Here is a 21,300-nt window from a genome sequence, read left to right on the forward strand (position 1 = left end):
GGAAGCTGGATCAGTTGTGCTGCAGCCAATGAAAATATGATATATTCCCTTAAATTCAAGATATTAAAGCAGAACATGAGCCAGATTGATATGTCCAGGTCTCCTTAGCTTCGTAATGTCCCTCAATCGATACTTTCTAAATTTACTGAAATAAAATCTCAGAAAAAAACAGTAAAAAATAAGAAAAAAAAAGAAGAAAATATGTGTGTAATTTTTAGCAATGAACACTTTTTTCTGTTTTCCAGAGTAACTCTAAACCCATGCAGCTAATTCTTAATTAGTTTGAAAAAGAACATAATTTACAGAATCGGGAGAAGGTTAAAAAAAATTTATATTTATAGTCTCTAATGTAAAAAAAACAATAAATGATTGATGTCATGTTGTAAAGTCTTTCTGCTTGACTCAATGGTCTATTCTAATGTTAGCTTAGAATTAGCTTAGCGTTAGTTGAACGAGTATTTTTTTTTTTTTTTCTTTTAGGGTGTTTCAGGACTACAAAAGAAAAAAAAATATTGGACTGATAATAAATAACACATATCAAAATTTATGCTAGCATTAAATTGGTCAAATAAAATACTTGCAGAATAAAAGTATTTATTTTATTCAAAACAAAAATATTTATAGTATATAAAAAATAGCTTTTTTTACATTGTGACGAATCCATAATATAGAAATATTAACTTAATGTCACGATGTCATTGTTGACAAACTAGTAAGTTCAATGTTTGCTTTGGTTAGCGTTAGCATTAGCGGAGCGGGTAAATGGCAACAGTACAGAAAGAGAGCGGCGTCACTACCCGATCTGTCGCGGCGGCCGATCCATCCTGCGCATGCGAGAAAAGGATAATTTCCTGGTAGGCAATACTTTGTTTTTTCTTACTTTTTATTCTTTTGTCATATTTTGGGGGGGGTCATATCGAATATTTTTGCGTAAATATTGCGCATTCTACAAACGAAAAAAGCGACACGTTTAAATAGCCTTTGGAACGTTAGTGTGACTGTTCTGAGCATTTCCGATGATCACGTCACGCAACACAATGGAGAGAATATAAAACGTATCCATTTCTTCCAGAAAAGTCTTCAATATGATGTAGTTTAGCAATCTTTAATGTTTAAGTATATAAATAAGTACTTTCAGTACCGTTATTACGTAGTTTTCGGCGATCTGGATATTATAATTCCGTTTGTGCATGAATGGGGCGGATCGGGTAGGGACAAGCGTTCAAAAAACTTCCTTTGCGCCACTTCCTGGATGGGAGGAGCTAAATTTGCAGCCATCATCTTTAACAGTAATAATTATTATTAAGTAGAGTTCAAACATAAGCTAGCAGATAATATTTCATCATTATCACAACCAAATAGTATCTAAAATAGTTAATTGTGTAACACATTATTGCTGCATCAAAGAGACTGGATGCTGCCTTATCCACGGCAGGACGAGTCGTTTTAAAACCAACCTGTTCAGTTTTGCTTGATTGGTCAACATCAATATTGTCAAGCTGTATCAGTTAAGGGCTTTATTCCCGAAATTATACTTCATTTATGAAAAATACATTTTCCCTGTGGTGCTAAAACACTTCATTTATAATAATCCACAGGTCAAAAAGAGGCTGTAAAAAAAAAACCCAAAAGAAAAGAAAAACAAAGAAGAAAACTACTGAAAGAAAACCTACTTTGGATGTTTTTAAGACATGCACAAACCCTAATGAGCAGGAAGCGACTAGGAGGATGGAACGTGAGTGAGGAGCAGCAGGCGATGGACGGCCCAGACCACTAGGAGGTGGATGATATCTCCAGTGCCACTCATCCTCTGGAGACACAGCTGATACTGGGGGGGGGGGGGGGGGGGGGGGGGGGGGGGGGGAGCTACTAGGGCAGCTCGGAGGTAGGAACAAGGTCTGGGGACAAAAACCTGAGCTACTTTTAGGTTTCTGCACAATGTGAACTTGAACTTCTCTGCTTTCTTAAAATAAGGCAATCTTGGGATTATCCTGAACTTGCTGTCAGTGATGCTGACCTAAATAATGCTCGCTAGCAGCTGCTAGAGTGCATTGGATTAGCCTCCTGGCATCACCAGAAGCCAAGTTCTCCAGGTGTAATGGTTAGTTTAAACGCTGTGGAGATGGGCGAGCTAAAAGATGCTAAAGGTAGCATTATCCAGCTGGTCTAACGTATAGAAATAACCTCAAAAGGCTTTTTAAGTGAGCTCCTGCTGCTCGGGACACGCCGTGCACAGACGCACAACTAGCACGCCTAAAATTAACTCCCAATGAAACCCGTAAAGGTCGAGCTGGCTGTTTCTGGCCTTCGCTGCAAAGGTTGCATATCTGGTTGCATCACAGCTGAGATATTAAGAAATGCACAAATACTTTGAGTCCCAGAAAACTGTGAAAGACACCTATTAGCCAATTTCAGTTAGCAGAGCTGGAAACAGATGTGGAAAACCCCGTTTGAAGAAACTAGGACTAGTTGAGGTGGGGAAGGAGCTGCGATCGGGGTGGGAGCTGCTATTTTTATCCAACTGGTTTGTGGCATTTTTATATGCAGCCCTGCGAGCGGGAGAGGGGCACTAGAAGGAGGGATGGAGGAGCAGGAAAGCAACAGGCCAGCAAAAGAAAACAATATGGAGGAAAAGAGCAGGTGAGCAGCATTAAAGAATCCAGACACTTGCCTTGAGAAGACTGAATGAGAGATACAGGCGAATAGGAAAGAAAGGAATCTGAAAAGATGGGAAAAAAAGGACAGAAAAATGATCATACTATAAAAAGGAAAAGAAAGAAAACTCTACTACTGAAACCCATCCAAATAAGACATTCAAATCAAGAGAAAAAAAACTTTAAATCATCTTAAAAACTCTAAATGTTGTAAGAACTTAAATCTAAGAGTGAAAAAGAGCAGCAGAAAGAGCTGTAACCAGAAAAAAAAACATTTCAGACACAAAACCATGAAAGATTTCAACAAAAAAAACTAATCAGCTGGAATATTTACTGTGACGGTAGAAGGGACACATTAAACGATTTTAATCACAAAATAACAGCTACCTCATTTCAATATGGAGAGAATTATACTCCATTATTGTTCAAAGCAAAGAGCAGGTTTTCTAAATGGAAATCTGAAAAAAAAAGCAATCCAGAAACAAAATATTAAACAAACTATTTAATGAGTCATTCATTCGTTTGAGCAAATAAATAAAATAGAAGAAATGTTTACAAATATAAAAACTTAAATACGAAACATAGCACAACTGCTCAAATGGAGACGAAGTTAAAAACCTAAAAGCGTCCGACCCCACCTCTGTCCTTAACACTAAATAGCAATGTTGCCTCACAAGTTTCTATTAAAAAAGAAACTTTTTTAAGAGTTGATTTTACTTTTTTTTTTTTCAGTCTGGATGAAATCATCAATAAAAATATTCTTGTTAGCATCCATTCAGACCAATAGAAATGAGCCTTTGATTCTTAATCAACATTAATCTGAAAAAGAGAAATTAAACAGAAATTATAGATGTAAAATTATCCAGAAAAAAAAAATTCATCATTGGGAAACATTGAAAAAGTTTAAAAAAAATTAATATAAAAAAAAAAAAAAAAACACATTTACTCCTAAAATTAAGAAGTTTCACAAAGTTAAATGTTTGGATTACCAATGTTTTATTTTTTACATTTCCATCTACAAACTGTGCTCTTTACTTGCAACAATAATCAAAAAATATTCTTCATATTTTTAAGGTTATGGAGATAATTGGGGCCATAAATGTTGTTCCAAAACTTTTTTTCTAACAAAAAATAAATTAATTTAAAAAAATTCATGTTTAAAACTCCTTTACAGACGACATTTTTGTAGATTCATTTTAAACCTCTTGGCTTTTCGGCTCAGGGCGCGATAAAACGGGGTGTGGATACAATATTGACAGTTGACACTCCGGAAGAGAAATACTCCCAGGTGCTGCATTCAGGGACTGTGGGAACCAGAAATGTCTTGTGTTTATAAGATTGGATTTAAAAAATAATATACTTCCCTGATCTAAGCTTTTTTATTTACAGTTTCTGATACATCAGGAAATATTTCATAATTTAACACCTCATCAAACCAAAGTCCTTCCCTCACACACTGAGGAGGCAGCAATTTGAAAAGAATAAAAAAATTAGATAAAAAATTATTTCTCATCAGATTAAATTCTTTTTTATATAGTTGCTGATTTTTCAGTTCCAAGTTATTTCTTACAGTTTCAATAAACAGATAAATTGAAGGTAATTTTGGTCCCAATTTAATTCCATATATTCCTTTTGACCAACCAATAAAGGTTCACCTTTAGAAGCACTATGATAAAAAGAGAGATTTTAGCACATAATGGCTCAAATTTCCCAACATATGAGCTAAACTTTCAGCTGCAACCGGCTCTGCCTCTCTGACAACTCGTGCTATTACTACGCCACACACACACACACACACTCTCTACAGCAGCAAATGAAGAAAAGAAAATGTTTATTTTCAAAATAAACTCATCAGAGTGTATTAGACCCAAAACTTTGACGAAAGGAGCTGCAAAAAAGTGATGGAGGTGGAAAAAAAATGCCAGTAGTAACTTCCAGTTAAGCATTTCATTTCAACTTTGCACACTTAAATATATATATATATATATATATATATTGCCGTGCATAACCGCACTGACAGAAGTCATCATCTGTCCATCTGAAAGAAGAAGCCGGTAGTTTACTAAAACTCCACCCTGACTGAACCTTTCCAATAATCTCTCCTGAGCTGTGGGAATTTCTCCACCAATAACACTGGGTGGGGTGTGGACCGTGGGCTCAGCTCCAGTGGAGTTAGCACAAGCTGGGCAGGTTAGCGTGGTGTAACAACATTCCTTTAATCAAATTCAACACACCACTCCTTCACCGTTCAACAATGCAAAGTCTGGACCGTTCCTATAGGTGTGAAGCAGAGCAAAGGAACACTTAACGTCTTTTAAGGCGTTTCCAAAGAAATCCACTACTTGCTCCATGTGTGTTCACACGTATTTGAAGCAGAGCTTTTAATTCTGATGGGTATTAAAAACATGTCGAATACAGAAAGACATCCTACTATCAGAGGAGTGAGTAATTCTATCTAGAGCAGAAATTATAGCCATCTGTGCTTTTCTATTTCAGCCCGACTTGATTCAATTATGACTTCTTAGTGTTAGAAAAACAACAACTATGCAGACACCATGTGCTTTTCCAATATAAATGATAACAATTCAGCACAAGGAGCCTTTTGTAGAGCTACAGTGAAAGACTGTTTAAAATCAGAGCTTCTCCTCTCATAAAGCAACAAAGACTGGTCTTTTTTTTTTTATTCAGCCTAAAAGCAGAAAAGGGGATGCTAAATATAGAATCAGCTAAAGATATTCTCTATTTCAGCTCATTCAGGGGAAAGACAAGCTTTCTTTGTGACACAGTTGCTGAGATTAAAGTCGGAATTCTGGGATAAAGGTCCGAATTTCTGAAAAAAAAGGCCAATTTTAAGATAAACTCAGAACTGACTTTTCTTATGTCACCTTTTTTTTCTAATTACCCCGTTTCTCTTCCAAAAATGGAGAATGGATAAAGATTCACAATAAATTTCCTGCAATGTTTTGAGATGATGAAACAAAAACATAAAAAAAATCTATGCTTGAATTTGCAAATTAAAACTGAAGCAATGAGCTACAGAAACTGCCATTTTAGATCAATATAGAACTGGTTGATTTGGACCAAATTTCTATTTTCTACAGTCTGAACCCTTTGATTAGGAGCGTTCTTCAAAAAGAGATCTACCACTAGTGTTTAACAAATGGTACATTTCTGGAAACTATCATTTAACAGTCAGCTTTGTCACCAGAATCTCTGGACCCATATCCTACTATCTGGATATATGGACTTTGGACATGCCAATATTTTCTACTTCAACAGGGTATCTGCAGGTTTCTGAGAGTTAGATTTAAGACTTTTTAAGACCTTTTTAATACCATGCAGAATGAAATTTAAGACCAATTTCATATAAACAAATTTGCAAACAGCAGTCTAAATCTGGCAATGTTTGCAGTTTTGTTTTTACCGCACGCAAATGTACAAGCGATTTCCGAGTCTGGAAACATAGTTTGGAAAATGTCACCAACAGCCTCGTTAGCGTTATACGACTGGTGTTTTGTTACCGTATGCAGACACCAGAGTACCTCTGCTTTGAGAGTTGCGGTGGAGCCAAATTGGCAACCGCGGTACTTGAGGCTGATGCAGATTTCTCGTGTACGGCATGGAGTATCGCTCTGTGGTACTGATGTAAGCACAACGGAACAGAACTGAGAAATACCTGGTGTTTTCCGACGAGTTTCCAGAGCCACTTTGTGTTTTTCGCACTCTCCAATGCTCTGATCCCCATTGTTCCAAGTTTTAACACTTTCTTGCACAGTATACACCGGACTTCTAACGCATTGCCACAAACTAGTCTTAACCACGGCGCAAATTTAGGATTATGCAACCAATTTTCAGTAAATTTACACTTCCCCATGGTTAAAGGTTAAAGCGAGAAATTTCCATCATTTGCTAATATCCAGTCGACTCCACGCACCTAGTTAACCCCCCGTGAACTTGTAATTTGTTAGTTGGTTCCACCTAATTTTTTTCTGCGAGAAAATATTTTTTAGACGTAATGTTACTTGATTTTAAAAGGAAAATAAAATAATAACTTATGGTGTCAGTTTGATTGCATTTAAGACCTTTGAAACGCGGATTTAAGACATTTTAACGCTAATTAAGGCCTTATTTTTACATTATGGAATTTAAGACTTTTTAAGGATCCGCGGACACCCTGTTGGAGTCTTTCTGAGTTTGACAACAGTATTAAAAATAAATCTGGGATTACTCTTCTTCTTCTATATTAATACAGATAAATATGCAGCTATTGTTTTGTCAAGGGTCTTTTTTTTTTTTTTTTATAAAGAAATAGACCGTTTTTCCAGAAGTAGGAATAATGTTAACATGTTGAGTGCAATTTTTCTCCAGTTTCCAAGTATTATGGCATTACTAAAAAGTGATAGGACAGAGTTTTGAGGATTTACTGGTATTTCTTCAAAATCAATACCACATGTCTGCATGTTCAAGAGAATGAAAATGAGAATGAGTGGGTCTATGGACGTTTTGAACAACTGAGCCTAAGATAGCATTAAGAGCAGCATTTAAACGCATCACCCTCAATGAATTTTAAAATCCCCAACTATAATAACCTTGTCAGTAATTAGCACTACATCAGGAACCTTGAAACTGATGTAATAACGGAGAATAAGGGCCTGGTGGATGATACAAGACAAACAAACGTGGTTTTGTTGCTTTGCAGTTTGGAAGGGAGGAAAAAATGAGTACATTTTGTTCTATTATTGATGCAAGCAAATATATGTTTTGTAAATAGAAATGAGAAAAAACAACAAAAAAACAAAGACATTTTCAAAGACATCTTTGTCAAAAAAGGCAGTATAAAAAAATTTAATATGTTCTGGTTTTCATATTTCATTTTTTTTAAGTTTTTTTCAATTATGATGTTTCAGTTTTGTTTCAAAAATTTTATTTTCCCCTTTTTTCAGATTGATTTTCACAAATAGTATTCTTTCAAAATTGTGTTTTACAGTGTTTTCAGTGTTATTTGAAAAAAAAAAAAGTGAAAATATGAAATGTGTAAAAAACAAAAAAAATACATTTGGGAAAAAAATAGATGAATTAATAATTTTACACATTAAATCGGAGAAAAGATCAACTCTTAAACTCTACTCTTTAAACCTTTTCTTGATTAAGAGGTTTCTCAACCTGTAATTTCTGGTTCGCATTTTTACCCAAATATCTATGGATGCATATTGGAAAACTAAAAATCAAACAGCTCCAAATCAGAAAAAAACAACAACATTTTAGTGCCTCATATATTTGTTTTATCTTCTGGACATATTTAAAGCAGGACTACAGATCTCTACCTGCAACCCTAGAGTCTGGTTAGTAAACAGATTTACGGCAATGGCATAAAACCCAGTAATAGGCCAACAAACAGCCTGTCTGCTGAAACGTAGTTGCAGGAATGAGGGCCTCATTAGGAAGTGTGCCACTTCCTTGGTGACAGCTCTCATCTGTGCATGCCAAAAACTGGCTCAGCTAGAGACCGCTGGAAACGCGAAGGGCCAGGCCATCTGGTAGTTGGACCAAAATGTAAACCTAGTAGATATTAGCAGAAGGAGCTCTGATCTGGTGAGATGCAGCTGGTGCCAAACACATCACAGCGATGTTTCCTGATGTGTTTTGTTTCCTTACAGAAAACAAAACTCTGATATTTTATTGATTTATTACACAGACTGAACTAATCCAAACCTTCATTTTATCATTCAGAAGGTTACAGAATATGAAAACTCTAATTACTGTATTTATTTATTTTCTAAAAAAATAAGATTATGATCTACAGCGGCAGCCATTTTAAATGGCCCTTCCCTGTCAAAAGCAGCCGAATGGCAGCAAAATCCCCTCTAACTTCCAGCCACTGGCCTTCTCTTGGGCATGCATTCATTTTCCCTCTGACTCCACCCTTTCACTGAATTACAGGGTCTGACCAGGAGATGGCGCTTCTCTTTAGATCTTAATGTCCACAAATCATGACGGAAAGAATATTTTAGATGTTTAAAAAGGAATTTTAGGGGACTAGCCAATGACTAGCCAATTTTAAAATGGCTACGACTATATAAAAAAAAACAAATTAAAGACATTAAAGTCAGGTATGTTCATCTCTAAGCATTTGGTTGGATTCTAGGGCTGCAACTAACGATTATTTTGAAAATCGATGAATCGGCCGATTATTTTTTCGATTAATCGATGAATCGGACACAAAATATTTTTTTTTATATTAACCTCTTTATTTCAAAATAAACATTTTAGACAGAACAAACAAGCACACAAGTACAGGTTGCTCATTAACTGTACTGGTGCAATATGAAAAATAAATGTTTGTTTTAAAACTACGCAAACTTACATGAGAAATGTAGCTGTACATCCACAAAATATAGGGTACTTTGTTTCATAAAGCGCAAAAAGAGACATTTTTGTTTTTAAAAGCCCCTAAGGGGTTCAAACAATAGGTCCCCCCATTTCAACAAATGAGTTTTTTTTAGACTAGAAGAGTTCTGCCTTTTAAGACAGGAAAGTACAGCAGTTAAAGTTGCTACTTGAGAAAATACTGAACCATAGAGATAAAAATAGCCCTGTGATTCAAATTATAAATTGTATTTGGAATAAAAATGAGAGAACTAGGGGTGCTAAAAAACACATCCTCCAAAGACAGATATTTACATGGGAATGTGGCAGATAATTAATTGACATATTACTGATCTTGCTGGATTTTATTCTGCTTTACTTCCATAAATTGCAGGATCTTCTTTACTTTATCTTTGCCAGAAGATTTAAACTTTAAAAGCCTTGCCCTCATAATTTGCAAATTAATTTATTTATAAAGAAAATATAAACGCTGCTTAAGCTAATTCAAATGAAATTAAAAGTAAAATAAGTAGCCAACCTTATCACTGTCTGTAACCTACTAACAAGCTAAGGAAAGCATCAGATGAGCGAACTGAGAAACTAACGTTACGTTTCCCCACTTTAAAATGAAACAAACATGGTTACTCATCCTGCTGATCAGCTATCTTCACTGCCATTGAAGGCTCCAACGTGTTTTCTTTTCAGGTGCTGCGTCATAACAGTGGTGCTTCCGTGCCATGTTCATTTGTTTTTTACAAAAGTTGCATGTTACGAGTTTTTTCACTTTACAAAGCGCAGGCTATTTTAATTATTGTGATCAATTTGCGCCGTCAATCCCGGGGCATGCGCGCTTCATTTGCAGTCTGGACGCTGAGGGTAAACTCCTCACTAAAATCCTGCGGCTCGGACTGCAGCGCTGAGAGGGATTCCTGTGGGAGAGGGAGAAAGGCGTTGGGATGGGGGAGGCGCCCCACGGCAGCAGCTGCCGCTGGAGGACAAGAGTAGGAACGATACATGCTTTCATGTAAGAGTCTCCAAAAGCCGCCAGTGACACCGTAAAAAGTCGCCAGATTTGTCGCTAGTCGCCTTTTAAAAAAATAGTCGCCGGAGGGGTCTGAAAAGTCGCTGAGTTGGCAACACTGCAACTGCGGCGCTGACTCGCTCCGCCATATTTTTTTTTCTTCCCCGGTATGACGGCGGCGGCGGATGACGCATTAATCGCGCGACACAACTAATCGATGATTAAATTCGTTGCCAACGCTTTTAAAAGTCGATTTTTATCGATTTTATCGATTCGTTGTGGCAGCCCTATTGGATTCCCTCTGCATGGAGGTCTTGGGTTCTGCATAGGTCGAACCAAAGGCCAGGTTGCTTTAGGCTCTTTCCCACTGAAAATAGCGGATTAACGTGTGTTTTTCAAACACGGGTCGTCCCGCTAATAATCCGCATTTGGCTCCCTTACCGTTGGCAAAAAAAGCTGGTCAAACCCCTCGCTGGTGGCTGCGAGACCTTTGTCCCCCCGCCAAGTGTCTGGTGACACCATCACTCTGGATTAGCATTGATGATGTCACCAGCGTGACAGAAATCAGGGACGTAAACAATGGAGAGGAACATGGAAGGAAGCCAGGGCGTAGTCAGTGTGCTTTATTGTTTCTCTCTATTATCTGTATTAATCCCTCTCACCAGAGCTGCTCCATGTTTATCGAATGTAAACAGAATCGATTCTGCTTGTTAGATTGTGTACGACGCGTTCAATGGCATCACGTAATTCAGTGGGGCGCCCCGTCTCTGGTGTTCCAACAGCATGCTAATCATAGCTGAGGAGATTTTAAAACGGTTTGCTTGCTGAGTCGTTTGATCCGGGTAGACACGCGTCAGTGAGCTGTTCCCACTGCCACTAAAAGCCCACTGTTCCCGGGTTTAAACTGGTTTTTCAGCCAGTGGGAAAGGGTTATTTCATACTAGCTATCAGGTCATGTGTTCGGTCCACTCAGTCCACTCCGGGTTGAAATCACCCAAATATCTAGAATGATTTTTTTTCTCAATTCTCTCAAGCATCCTGCTTTTTCCTTCCACTCAACTTTTGGGGAATATGTTTAGTAGAAACACTGTGAACCACCTGCATCTTTTGTAGCTTGAGCCACATCACCAATTCTATAACCAATGTCACACTTAAGCGATAAGTCGGGAACAGTGGGCAGCTTTTAGCGCCCTCTGAGTACAATCAATTCTACTTAAGAGGAACGACTTAATAAAAACATTAGTCCTTTACTCCTGGAGTTGTTCTTTAGGTAAAAGAAGGCTAGCTTTGTTACCATCTTTATGAGCCTCTGAAGGTTCAGGTCTCAGTCTTTAAGCCCCTTGATGATTTGGCCAGTGTATGCCTGATGTACAAAAATTCTGGAAAAAACGCTGGCATACGTTGGATAAGTTATGGGTACGTCGATGTACACTGAAACAAGCTGGCACACGTTGACATGCGACAAGTACCTCGAGAAATTTTGAAGATGCTCAAAATTTCCCAACATATGCCAGCATGTGCCATACATGGTGAATAAGTCCCAGGTACGTTATCTGATGATTGACATAAATTAATTGTAGGGGTGGAACGGTTCACAAAATCCACGGTTCTGTTCACGGTTTAGGTTCGGTATATGTTGATTGTTAGCCTCACATGTTGGTCATGTTGCTGTTAGCATAAACAAAACGTGTTGCACAATGCTTGCACACTGTTGCACTTTAATCCACAGCTTTCTTCCCGCCGTCATCGTAGGTCACTCTAAATGCAAAGTGGTCCCATACAGCAGACCTATAAAGTGCTGCTGGCGCGTCTTCCACCCGGCTAAGCTGCTTCGCTTTTTCTTCTTGTTTACTACTGGTGGTTGGCTTTGGTCGCAGTACCGCCACCTTCTGCTCTGGAGTGTAAACGCTTCGCCTATGAGAAAAAGGAGCAGCGCATGAACCGAACGCAACACACGCGAACCAAACCGAGACAGTCGAACCGAACGGTTCGGACGGTTTTCATAAACCGTTCCATCCCTAGTTAATTGTAAGTTACTCATAAGTCGTGGCGATTAGCTTATCCAAAAGCTATTAGTAACTTGCGCATAACGTATGGAGCAGGAGCAGCTTTAACTGATGCTCCGTAATGTCCATGGTATGATACTTGTGCATCATTTCATAGGCATTACGCTGCGGTGCGTTATGCAGAAGTTAGGCTGTTGTTGAACAGTTCTGGGGTCGCTATGAATACTCTATGTATGAACCCAAAATTGAAAAAAAAAATGCATAGAAAGTTCAGCGTATGCCAGCGTCTAAGAGGATTCTGGGACATCAGGCAGACGCTGGATAAATGGGCAAGGTGTGACAGGGGCCTTAGAGCCTGATTGCTGTTTTCTAGCTGGATTAACTGAAGCCGTTTCCAAACTTTTCAACATTTTTCCTGATTTCCAAAAGAAACAGTTATTCCAGTTTTATTTTGATTCAGCGGAAAAACATTTTGTCTGATCCGGGTATTCTTTGCATTTACCCAGAGCTGGAATGGGTTGATAGTCACCTGGTGACATGATGATGTATCGTCTGCAATGCTATGGTAACTTATGGTTATCAAGATTAGCGGGAGCATGTAATGTTAAATAGGAGGGGCCCTATGATGGAGCCTTGTGGGACGCCACATGTGATTTTTTTTGTAGTCTCTGATGTATTGTTACCCAATGACACAAAAAAAGTCCCAGTAGCTCAGGCAGAAAGGCCGACCCAGTTTTCCAGGCGCTCTAATAAAACAGAGCAATCAACAGAGTTAAATGAGGTCAAATAATACCAGCTGCCTCCAGATCTATTACAGCAGTTTCCACAGCTCTATAAGATCCGCCATCTTCAACACAAAGGCTGCTTCTACGGTCAATTCCATTCCATCGATAAAATAAAAGCAATGTGATTTATCGTTGTACTGCGATTCCACTGTCAACTAGCAGTGGTGGTGTGGCAAAACAGCAGATGCACCCAGACAACATGAGCGGCAGCGGGTGTAAAAGCTCACGGTTCGACTGTACAGGCCTATTTCCAGTCAAATGTGATGCAATATTTCAGGAGGCGGCTTTCAGAGCAGAGGGAAGAAAGAAAAAGGTTGAAATCACATTCAGATCCATCAGTCCACAGAGCAGGGGGGCGGAGCTAAGCCACACCACTGAATTTAGCACAAGAACAAAGAAAAAAAGCAGAATTCATACAAGGCAGAAAATATTCTGTAAAAACCAGAACAGATTAAGAGTTTCTAGAGGTTAGGAATGAAAAAACAAAACAAAAAAACAAGCAACAATATGAATACTTGGGTCAATAATAGATTTAAGATATTTATATTCCTGTTATTACACCTCAGTAATAGTTACAGGGATAATTATAGTTGGGGAGTACGATGCTACGATGTCAATATTCCAGCTTTGAATATCTGCCGATACAGATTTTGCCCTGATTTGCTATTAGCATGAATCCTGCATCATTTTATTACTTATTCTGCAGTTTTAAATATTAGAATGTGTTCCACGAAGTACGAGAGTCAGCAATAAGTATGATAGGAACAGACCCATTTATTACCAACCACTTGGTTGCAGAAACTTTAAATAGAAGCAAAGTGTTATGTGCTGATAGAGATCTTAGATGTCAGATCACATATGGAGCTAAATTGGGGCCATAAAGTTTGTTCAGAAATATTTGTTTATTTTCTTGACCAAAAAGGCATAAAAAGGGGACCAGCATTTTGAGACAGAAAAAAATGTTAAAAAGTAATTTTAAACAGTTCTCAATACTTTCTTTATTATTTGTTTATTTAGTCTTAATCTGTCTTAATTTACAAAAACGTTTTTTCACTCTCAAAAATGTCCCTTTTAGTATACACATTTTTTTTATTTCAAAAAGGTTTTTGACACTCTTTATTTACATGATTAATTTAAAGAAATCTATGCCTTGCAGATTTTCCATTTTCAATAGATTTTTGCAACTTTTAAGAATTCAAACTTTAAAGGTAGAATGGCGCTAGGCTTACCGCACCGTGACGTCACTGCCTGAAGATGGCGTTATACAGGGGCGGATCTAGAAAAATATTTATGGGGTGGCAAGAGGGGGGCAGGGATTTTTTAGGGGTGGCAACATATGGCATTTGTTTACACTGAATTTAATCACAGTTATCACAGTTTGGTGAGAATAGTATGTACAGTACTAGTGTTTCATGTGAAACAGTTCATATTGGTAATACATCGTACAATGAGATCTCACTTAATAGGAGATAGAAGAATGATAACACTACTTCTAGAGGGGCCTTAAGACAGGAAAGGTATTAAGGTAAGACACAGGTACTGAGTCGCAGATGTGTGAGATTGACTGTCAGAGAGGCAGCTTTGCAGCATTTGCACAAGAAGAAACTATAGAAAGAAAAAGTTACCTATCAGAGATCTATGGACTGAGCTGGACTAAAGTGAGCAGAACTACACAGTAGAAATAAATGGGTCAAGGCACCCGAACAAGGTACCAGACATCCATGTATGGTTTCCTCCGAACACACATTTACCCCATTTGTTCCTCAGTAACTTGACATACAGCAGTTAAGGCAACATGAAAGGGACATTTCATGCATGTAAATATGCTGTAGATAGAGCTGTATATGGAGGACCAACTCTGCCATATTTAAAAATAAATACAGAAATAAATAAATGCTCAATAAATAAATAAGCATACAATTAATTGCCACCAAAAATACAATCAACAAATAAATGTAAGTAGAAATTATATTATAATGGCAGGCAGAAATGTTAAAATGGCAGGCAGAAAGAAATAGCGGCGAAGAAATAACTAGGGTAAAAAAATACAAAGGAAGAATAAAACAGACAAAAATATGATAACATGCACATAAATAAATACTTAAAAATATAAGTAATTAAAAAATCAAGTTGAAGATAATAAATGACAAAAAAATAAATAAGGTAAATATTAAAAAGGCAAAAAAATAAAGAAGCCAATTAAAAGAGTTATATACCTTTATGACTAGCTGTATAATTTAATTTCTACTTACATTTATTTGTTGTTTGTATTTTTGGTGGCAATTAATTGTATGCTTATTTATTTATAAAGCATTTATTTATTTCTGTATTTATTTTTAAATATGGCAGATTTGGTCCTCCATACTGCTGTATCAACAAATCAACAAAAAGGCGGGTTCTGTATGTTACATCAAAATCTCCACAAATCTGAAAAGAAGCAACATAAAAATACATTTTGCTTGTGAGTAGGTTCATACAGGTCATTTCTGGATAGTTTCATATTATATATACAAAAAAAGAAACAACAACAGTGCTTCATATTAAGCAGGATTCACACCAGTGTCACATTTTTAACTTTTAACACTTTTGGTTTTATTAAAGGAAATATCAGATTTTCTCAGGTGCCAAAGCAAAATGTAACAGCTCTGTAAAGGCTCACCAGAGAGCAGAACATAAAGTTACCATGACTATAACAGCTGAATGCAGTGATTTCCATGTTGCTCAGCAAAACGCTTCACAAATGTATTTAGATCCAAAGCCTTTGTGCGTTTTGATTTGAGTACAACCAAACTTGATCGTCTCTTTTCTGTCATAGTTGACCGCAAATATGTCTTTCTGAACCTGAGACGTCAGGCCTAACTAACATCATAGATAGAGAAATAACGTTCTGCAACCTGATTTTTATCATCTCAAAGTCAGCATTGCAGCTATGCTAGCAACATTGTGCTTTCATTATGATTTCATTTCTCTATAGATAGTTAATCAGTTTTTACCTGTTTCATCTCGTGTCTCCTCTCCCCATCACCCCTGGCTCCCTCGCTTTGCCTCATTCGGTTTTCAAAACAATCAGTCTCAGTCACTCTCGTGTCATCTCGTGCTGCATTCACTGCAGTCCGACATTGGAAATTAGCGGTCGTAATTCTCAAATGATCCATAATTTATAAGCCTCGCCACCCCTACCGCCAACTGGGGTGGCAGCTGGGGTGGCAAGGCTGTCATTTAGGGTGGCAGTTGCCACCCTATGCCACCCCAGTAGATCCGCCTATGGCGTTATATATGGGGCAAAAATGGCCGCTCCCAGACTCAGTGGTCGCAATGAAAATTGTTTCTTTTATTTTTTTACTGATTAACGCTATATTCATTAAATCACCGCAAACTTATTAGTTTTAGGTATAAAAAAAAACATCCATTGCTCATTCCTTGCTGATCAAACTTCTCCTTTAAAGAACTCTGTGCCTTGTAGTTTCACATTTTATTCTTCAGCTTATTTGTTTTTTTTTTTCAGTTTCCATATAATTTCTGCAGCATTAAAAAGCATATTTTGGAGACAAATTCAACTGCCCCAATTTAGCTCCATAGAAACCTACGGATCTTTTAAAAGTCCAAACTAAACAATGATTTCTCAGTACTGGGAATCGAAACAAAAGAAGAGCGACTGCTTGAACCTCTCTGCACATCCAACCCTGGCCGCTATAAACCAAGTTATTGACATTTTACCCCCTAAATATAAACATCAAGCTTGATATTAGTTTACTTCAAAGGATCTCATCTTCCTCCCTCTCACAGACAGAAGTCATCCTCATCATCTGATGCCACGCCCTGCTGTATCTCTGCCTCACAGACAGCTCCTATGAACCAACAGGCCTCCTGATTAATGGTGCTTTTCATAGCTCCCAGCTGAGCCTGAGGTGTGCAGTTTAAAGCAGAAATCTCAGCCAATGCATGCACACAGTGCCACTCCCACGTCCACGGTGGAGCCGTCAATCAGCGTGAGAGGAGCACAGATCATGTGTGATGATAAGGCTCCTCCAGAAGGTGTGACCTGAACCCAATTTCCACCAGGCACGAGAGGAAAGATGGGAATGTGTATAATTAGTAAATATGCGTGGGAAGGCAAACAGGAAAACAGACAGTTCCCCTTTAAGGGGGGTCCTCCCTTCACAGGCAACAATACATCTGCAGTGCAGCGCAGCGCGACAAACCTCATTCTAGAAACCTTCTAATTAGATTTCTTAGCTCCTCCGCCAACAAGCTGAACAGTGAGCTGATTATTAAATGTGTAATATCGCGTATCGGGATGAGTACTCCAATTCGGCTGTTGTCAAATAAACCTAAAGTTGTTTATTTTTTTATAGATCTCCTGATCCCAGCCTCTCCTCCCGTCGGTGCTGGGATCAGCAGGCTCTGCCAAGCCCGCATGTCTGGGCTTCGATCTGAGGGGTTGCTCGCCAAGTTTTCCGCCATACTGGCTTTTCTAAAACTGCGACATAAAAATAAAAAAAACAAAAAAAATACGGTAATGGGGCTTTTGCTGATAAAAAAAAAAACACCCAAATGTGGAGGCCAAGGCTTCGGCCTCCGCTGAAGCTCGAATGCGGATTGGAGCCCATCGCCTGCTAGATTCAATACTCCTAAATATACAATAACTTTTACATCCTATCAAGATAACAACAGCCTATTTAGAAAAACATCCATCAGATTTCACTATAATGTTATTAAAGGACAGATTATTTTTATGCTGGCCCTGAGATCTTATTTTTCATTCATCTAAACATTTCATTACAATAAAAGTGTTATTTTTGGTGCAGCTGCTTCATTAGAATGATCCAGATTTATGGATTTTTAAAATAAATAAATAAATACATTTATGGTATAATTTAATATTTTAAATGGTAGAAAAAAAATCTATTCATATATTCAATATTTTGCTGCTTTGTTTCACCGTTTACTGCTGAAAATGAGGGAGAACACAAAGATAATTTATTCCACTGCTGGATTTTCTTCTTATTTTTCTTCGAAAAATAAAAGGAGACAAATCTTTTCTTCTTCTTTTGGGGCCCCCGCCTCAGCAAGTATCCCCCCCCCATACGGAAATAGCAGGACTATTTTAACCAGTTATTTTGACTCAGCACAGAGATTTATCCACAGTCTGTGGGATGGAGTGAAAACTGGCGGACCGGAAGTGGTTAGAAATCAGCTGAATTCCCTTTTCCCAGCCTAGACGGGAAATATCAATCGGATACCAACTTCAGTGTCGTAATCACACAGTGAACACGCGTGGGGGACGGAGGGAGGGGGGGTTATACGTTAACGATCACAGGTGTCCCCCATGGTTCACGATGCCAGCCAAAACAAACACAAAGGACCAACTCCAAATTTATATAATCAAATGAAAGAAAAAAATAAATATACAATAATAACATCAACAATAAAAACAAACGAAATCATAATAGTAGGCTTCATCTGTCAAAGACAAACGATATTTTAAGTGGGGTCTTACCGGACACTTTGGATTCTTTGGCAGCAGAATTCTGTCCATCGGGGAGACCTTGCGACGACGATATCTGGGAGGATTGAGTATCCATTTTACTGAAGCTCAACGCACGAGCGGCACCGAAATGTCTGTCGCTTAAAAATCAGATAAACGCTCCTGTCCTCTTTTTCTGAGAGTAGCTGGTGACCTCGCCTCGGTTCTGCTCCTCACCACAACGCCTGAGCTCTGAGAGCAAAAGGGAAACAAGGCAGGCAAGATTATGGAGGAGGGGTAAAGGAAAAAAAAAATGTCCGCTGAGATGCGTTCACTAGCTTCCTGTAAGTTCCAGCGTCACATTTTTAGCACAGCTTTTCAAATTGTTAAAAAAAGAAAAAGGCAACCGTTAATATGTTAACAACTCATTGTAACATGCACACTTTCATTATGATGGCTAATGAGGTTTGATATGTATTCTACAAAACACTCTACATCTACTTTTTTTTTGTTGAAGCTGAAATATTCGACGCCAAGGAAAGATATCAGATAGAATATTCCTGAACACAGAGCAGATCCAATAGTATTGGAAGGGATCATTATCCAATTTTAATTAATTTTGAGGAAAATGTCAAGATGGAACTTGATGGGGTAACAAGATGGAAATTGGATAAAGCGGACTGGAGTAAATTTGCAAGAGCTTGTGATGAGGAGGTAAGATTGACATGACAAGGGAGGTGGAAGAATTCAATGAAAGTATTATCAAAGCTATATCTAATGGTGCATCACAAGCAATTGGTAAGAGTAAAAGTAAAAAGAAAGTTAAAATGGTACCATGGTGGAGCAATGAATGTTCCGAAGCTATTAGAAATAGAAATAAAAAGTTTAGAGAACTGAAAAGAAATCATTCAATGTCAAATTTGATAGAATATAAAAGGGCACAGGCAATAGTTAGAAAGGTTATTAAAAGGGCAAAAAAGAATTATTGGAGAGAATTCTGTTGTACTATTGGAAGAACAACACCACTAGATAAAGTTTGGGGAATGATTAAAAGAATGAGGGGAATTAGACATGATAAGGATCTGCCAGTGCTGAAAAAAGGGAAAGAAGTAGCGTGGGAGAATAAAGACAAAGCAGAAATGCTGGTAAAGAAAGATTCATAGCTCATAATTAAGATTCATAGCTCAGATAATCTGACAGAAGTAGGTAAAGTAAGAAGACAACAAACGTTAGATAGATTTCCGGAAGTACTTGAAAAAAGATTAAATACTCAGAGTCCTCTAGATGAGGCATTTACCATACATGAGATGAAGAGGGCTCTAAGTAAGAGTAAAAGAACGGCGCCTGGAAAGGATAATATAAGTTATACCATGATAGAAAATTTAAATGATTTTGCAATGGGTAAAGTATTAGAATTATTCAACAAAGTTTGGGAGGAGGGTAAGTTACCAAAAGGGTGGAAAGAAGCAATTATCATCCCAATTAAAAAACCTGGAAAAGATCCTACAAATCCTGATCATTATAGACCTATAGCATTAACGTCAAATATGGGTAAAATCATGGAGAAAATGATTACAGAAAGAATAACATATTATTTAAAAGAAATGGGATATTATCTTCATTTCAGAGTGGATTTAGAAAGGGTAGGAGCACTTTAGACCCTTTAATATGCCTGGAAAAAGATATTAGGAAAGCACAAGCAAATAAAGAGGGGTTAGTAGCTGTTTTCTTTGATATAGAGAAAGCGTATGACATGATGTGGAAGGAAGGATTATTAATAAAGATACATAAAATAGGTATAGGTGGGAAAATGTATAACTGGATAAAGGATTTCTTATTTGATAGGTATATTCAAGTTCGTATGGGTAATTATATTTCTGACACTTATTTAGTTGAAAACGGCACCCCTCAGGGGAGCGTCATTAGTCCGGTACTATTTTCTATAATGATAAATGATGTATATAAGAACGTTAAACCTGACATGGGAAAATCACTTTTTGCAGATGATGGGGCAATTTGGAAAAGGGGAAGGAACATAGAATATGTTGTAAAGAAAGTTCAGGATTCTATTGATGTGGTGGAAGATTGGTCTTTGAAATGGGGATTTAAATTATCTGTTGAGAAATCTCAAGCCATGTTTTTCACGAAAAAGAAAGTGAAAGAAGATGTTTGTCTGAAATTGTATAAACAAAGATTAGAAAGGGTAAAAGTTTTTAAATTCTTGGGGTTGTGGTTTGATAGTTTGCTTACGTGGAAAAATCATATTAATAAGATAGAAGATAAATGTAAGAAAGTACTGAATATTATGAGGTGTTTATCAGGAAGTATATGGGGAGCTGATCGTATGGCGTTGAAAAATGTATATATTGCATTAATTAGATCAGTTCTAGATTATGGTTGTATTGTTTTTGATTCAGCTGCTAGTTCATCTTTAAAAAGGTTGGACATAATTCAGGCTCAAGCGTTGAGAAGATGTTGTGGAGCAGTAAAATCAACTCCAATATCTGCGCTTCAGGTGGAGGTTGGAGAAATGCCATTAAGTCTTAGAAGGAAACAGTTGAGGGCAAATTATTGGACTAATTTACAAAGTCAAAAAGAAATGCATCCAACAAAAAGAATATTAAGTGAAAGTTGGGAAAGCAGTAAAATTAAAAAGGAGGTATTTAGTAAGGGAATTATTCAGATAATCAAGGAGTTAGAAATCAATAATTGGGATGTTAGTCTAACTGTCTTAATGCCAGCTATACCATCATGGTTACTACCTCAACCTAGTGTTGATCTTTCTTTATTAAAGAAGATAAATTCAAGAAATAACATGTTTAGTATACAAACTTATGTGAACACTTTGATTCATGAGAGATATGGGTATTATGTACATATATTCACTGATGGGTCAAAAAATCCAGAGAATGGAAAAACAAGTTGTGCATTTTACATTCCTGAATTAAAAGTTAAGGTGTTTAAAAGATTAACTGATCATTTGTCGGTTTATACAGCAGAA

The 21,300-nt window shown here is 37.5% G+C and overlaps 1 protein-coding gene across 3 annotated transcripts in view; it reads right to left on the reverse strand.

Annotated features, from left to right (window-relative positions):
- Positions 1–18,614, reverse strand: part of rtn3 (reticulon 3) — a 38,566-nt gene extending 19,952 nt beyond the window's left edge. The window contains exons 1-2 of one of the 3 annotated variants that reach the window (XM_038302521.1): positions 18,333–18,614; positions 2,672–2,719 (exon numbers count right to left, since the gene is read on the reverse strand). In XM_038302521.1, the coding sequence (XP_038158449.1) occupies positions 2,672–2,719; positions 18,333–18,417 (133 nt within the window). In that variant the 5' untranslated portion in view covers positions 18,418–18,614. The remainder of the gene's footprint in view (positions 1–2,671; positions 2,720–18,332) is intronic. The other 2 variants (XM_038302518.1, XM_038302519.1) reach the window with 2 other exon arrangements.
- Between the last annotated feature and the right edge of the window lie 2,686 nt (positions 18,615–21,300).

The sequence above is a fragment of the Cyprinodon tularosa genome, unplaced genomic scaffold (genome assembly GCF_016077235.1).
Source record: "Cyprinodon tularosa strain WSP-4 unplaced genomic scaffold, ASM1607723v1 ctg493, whole genome shotgun sequence".
In the NCBI taxonomy this organism is placed as follows: Eukaryota; Metazoa; Chordata; class Actinopteri; order Cyprinodontiformes; family Cyprinodontidae; genus Cyprinodon; species Cyprinodon tularosa.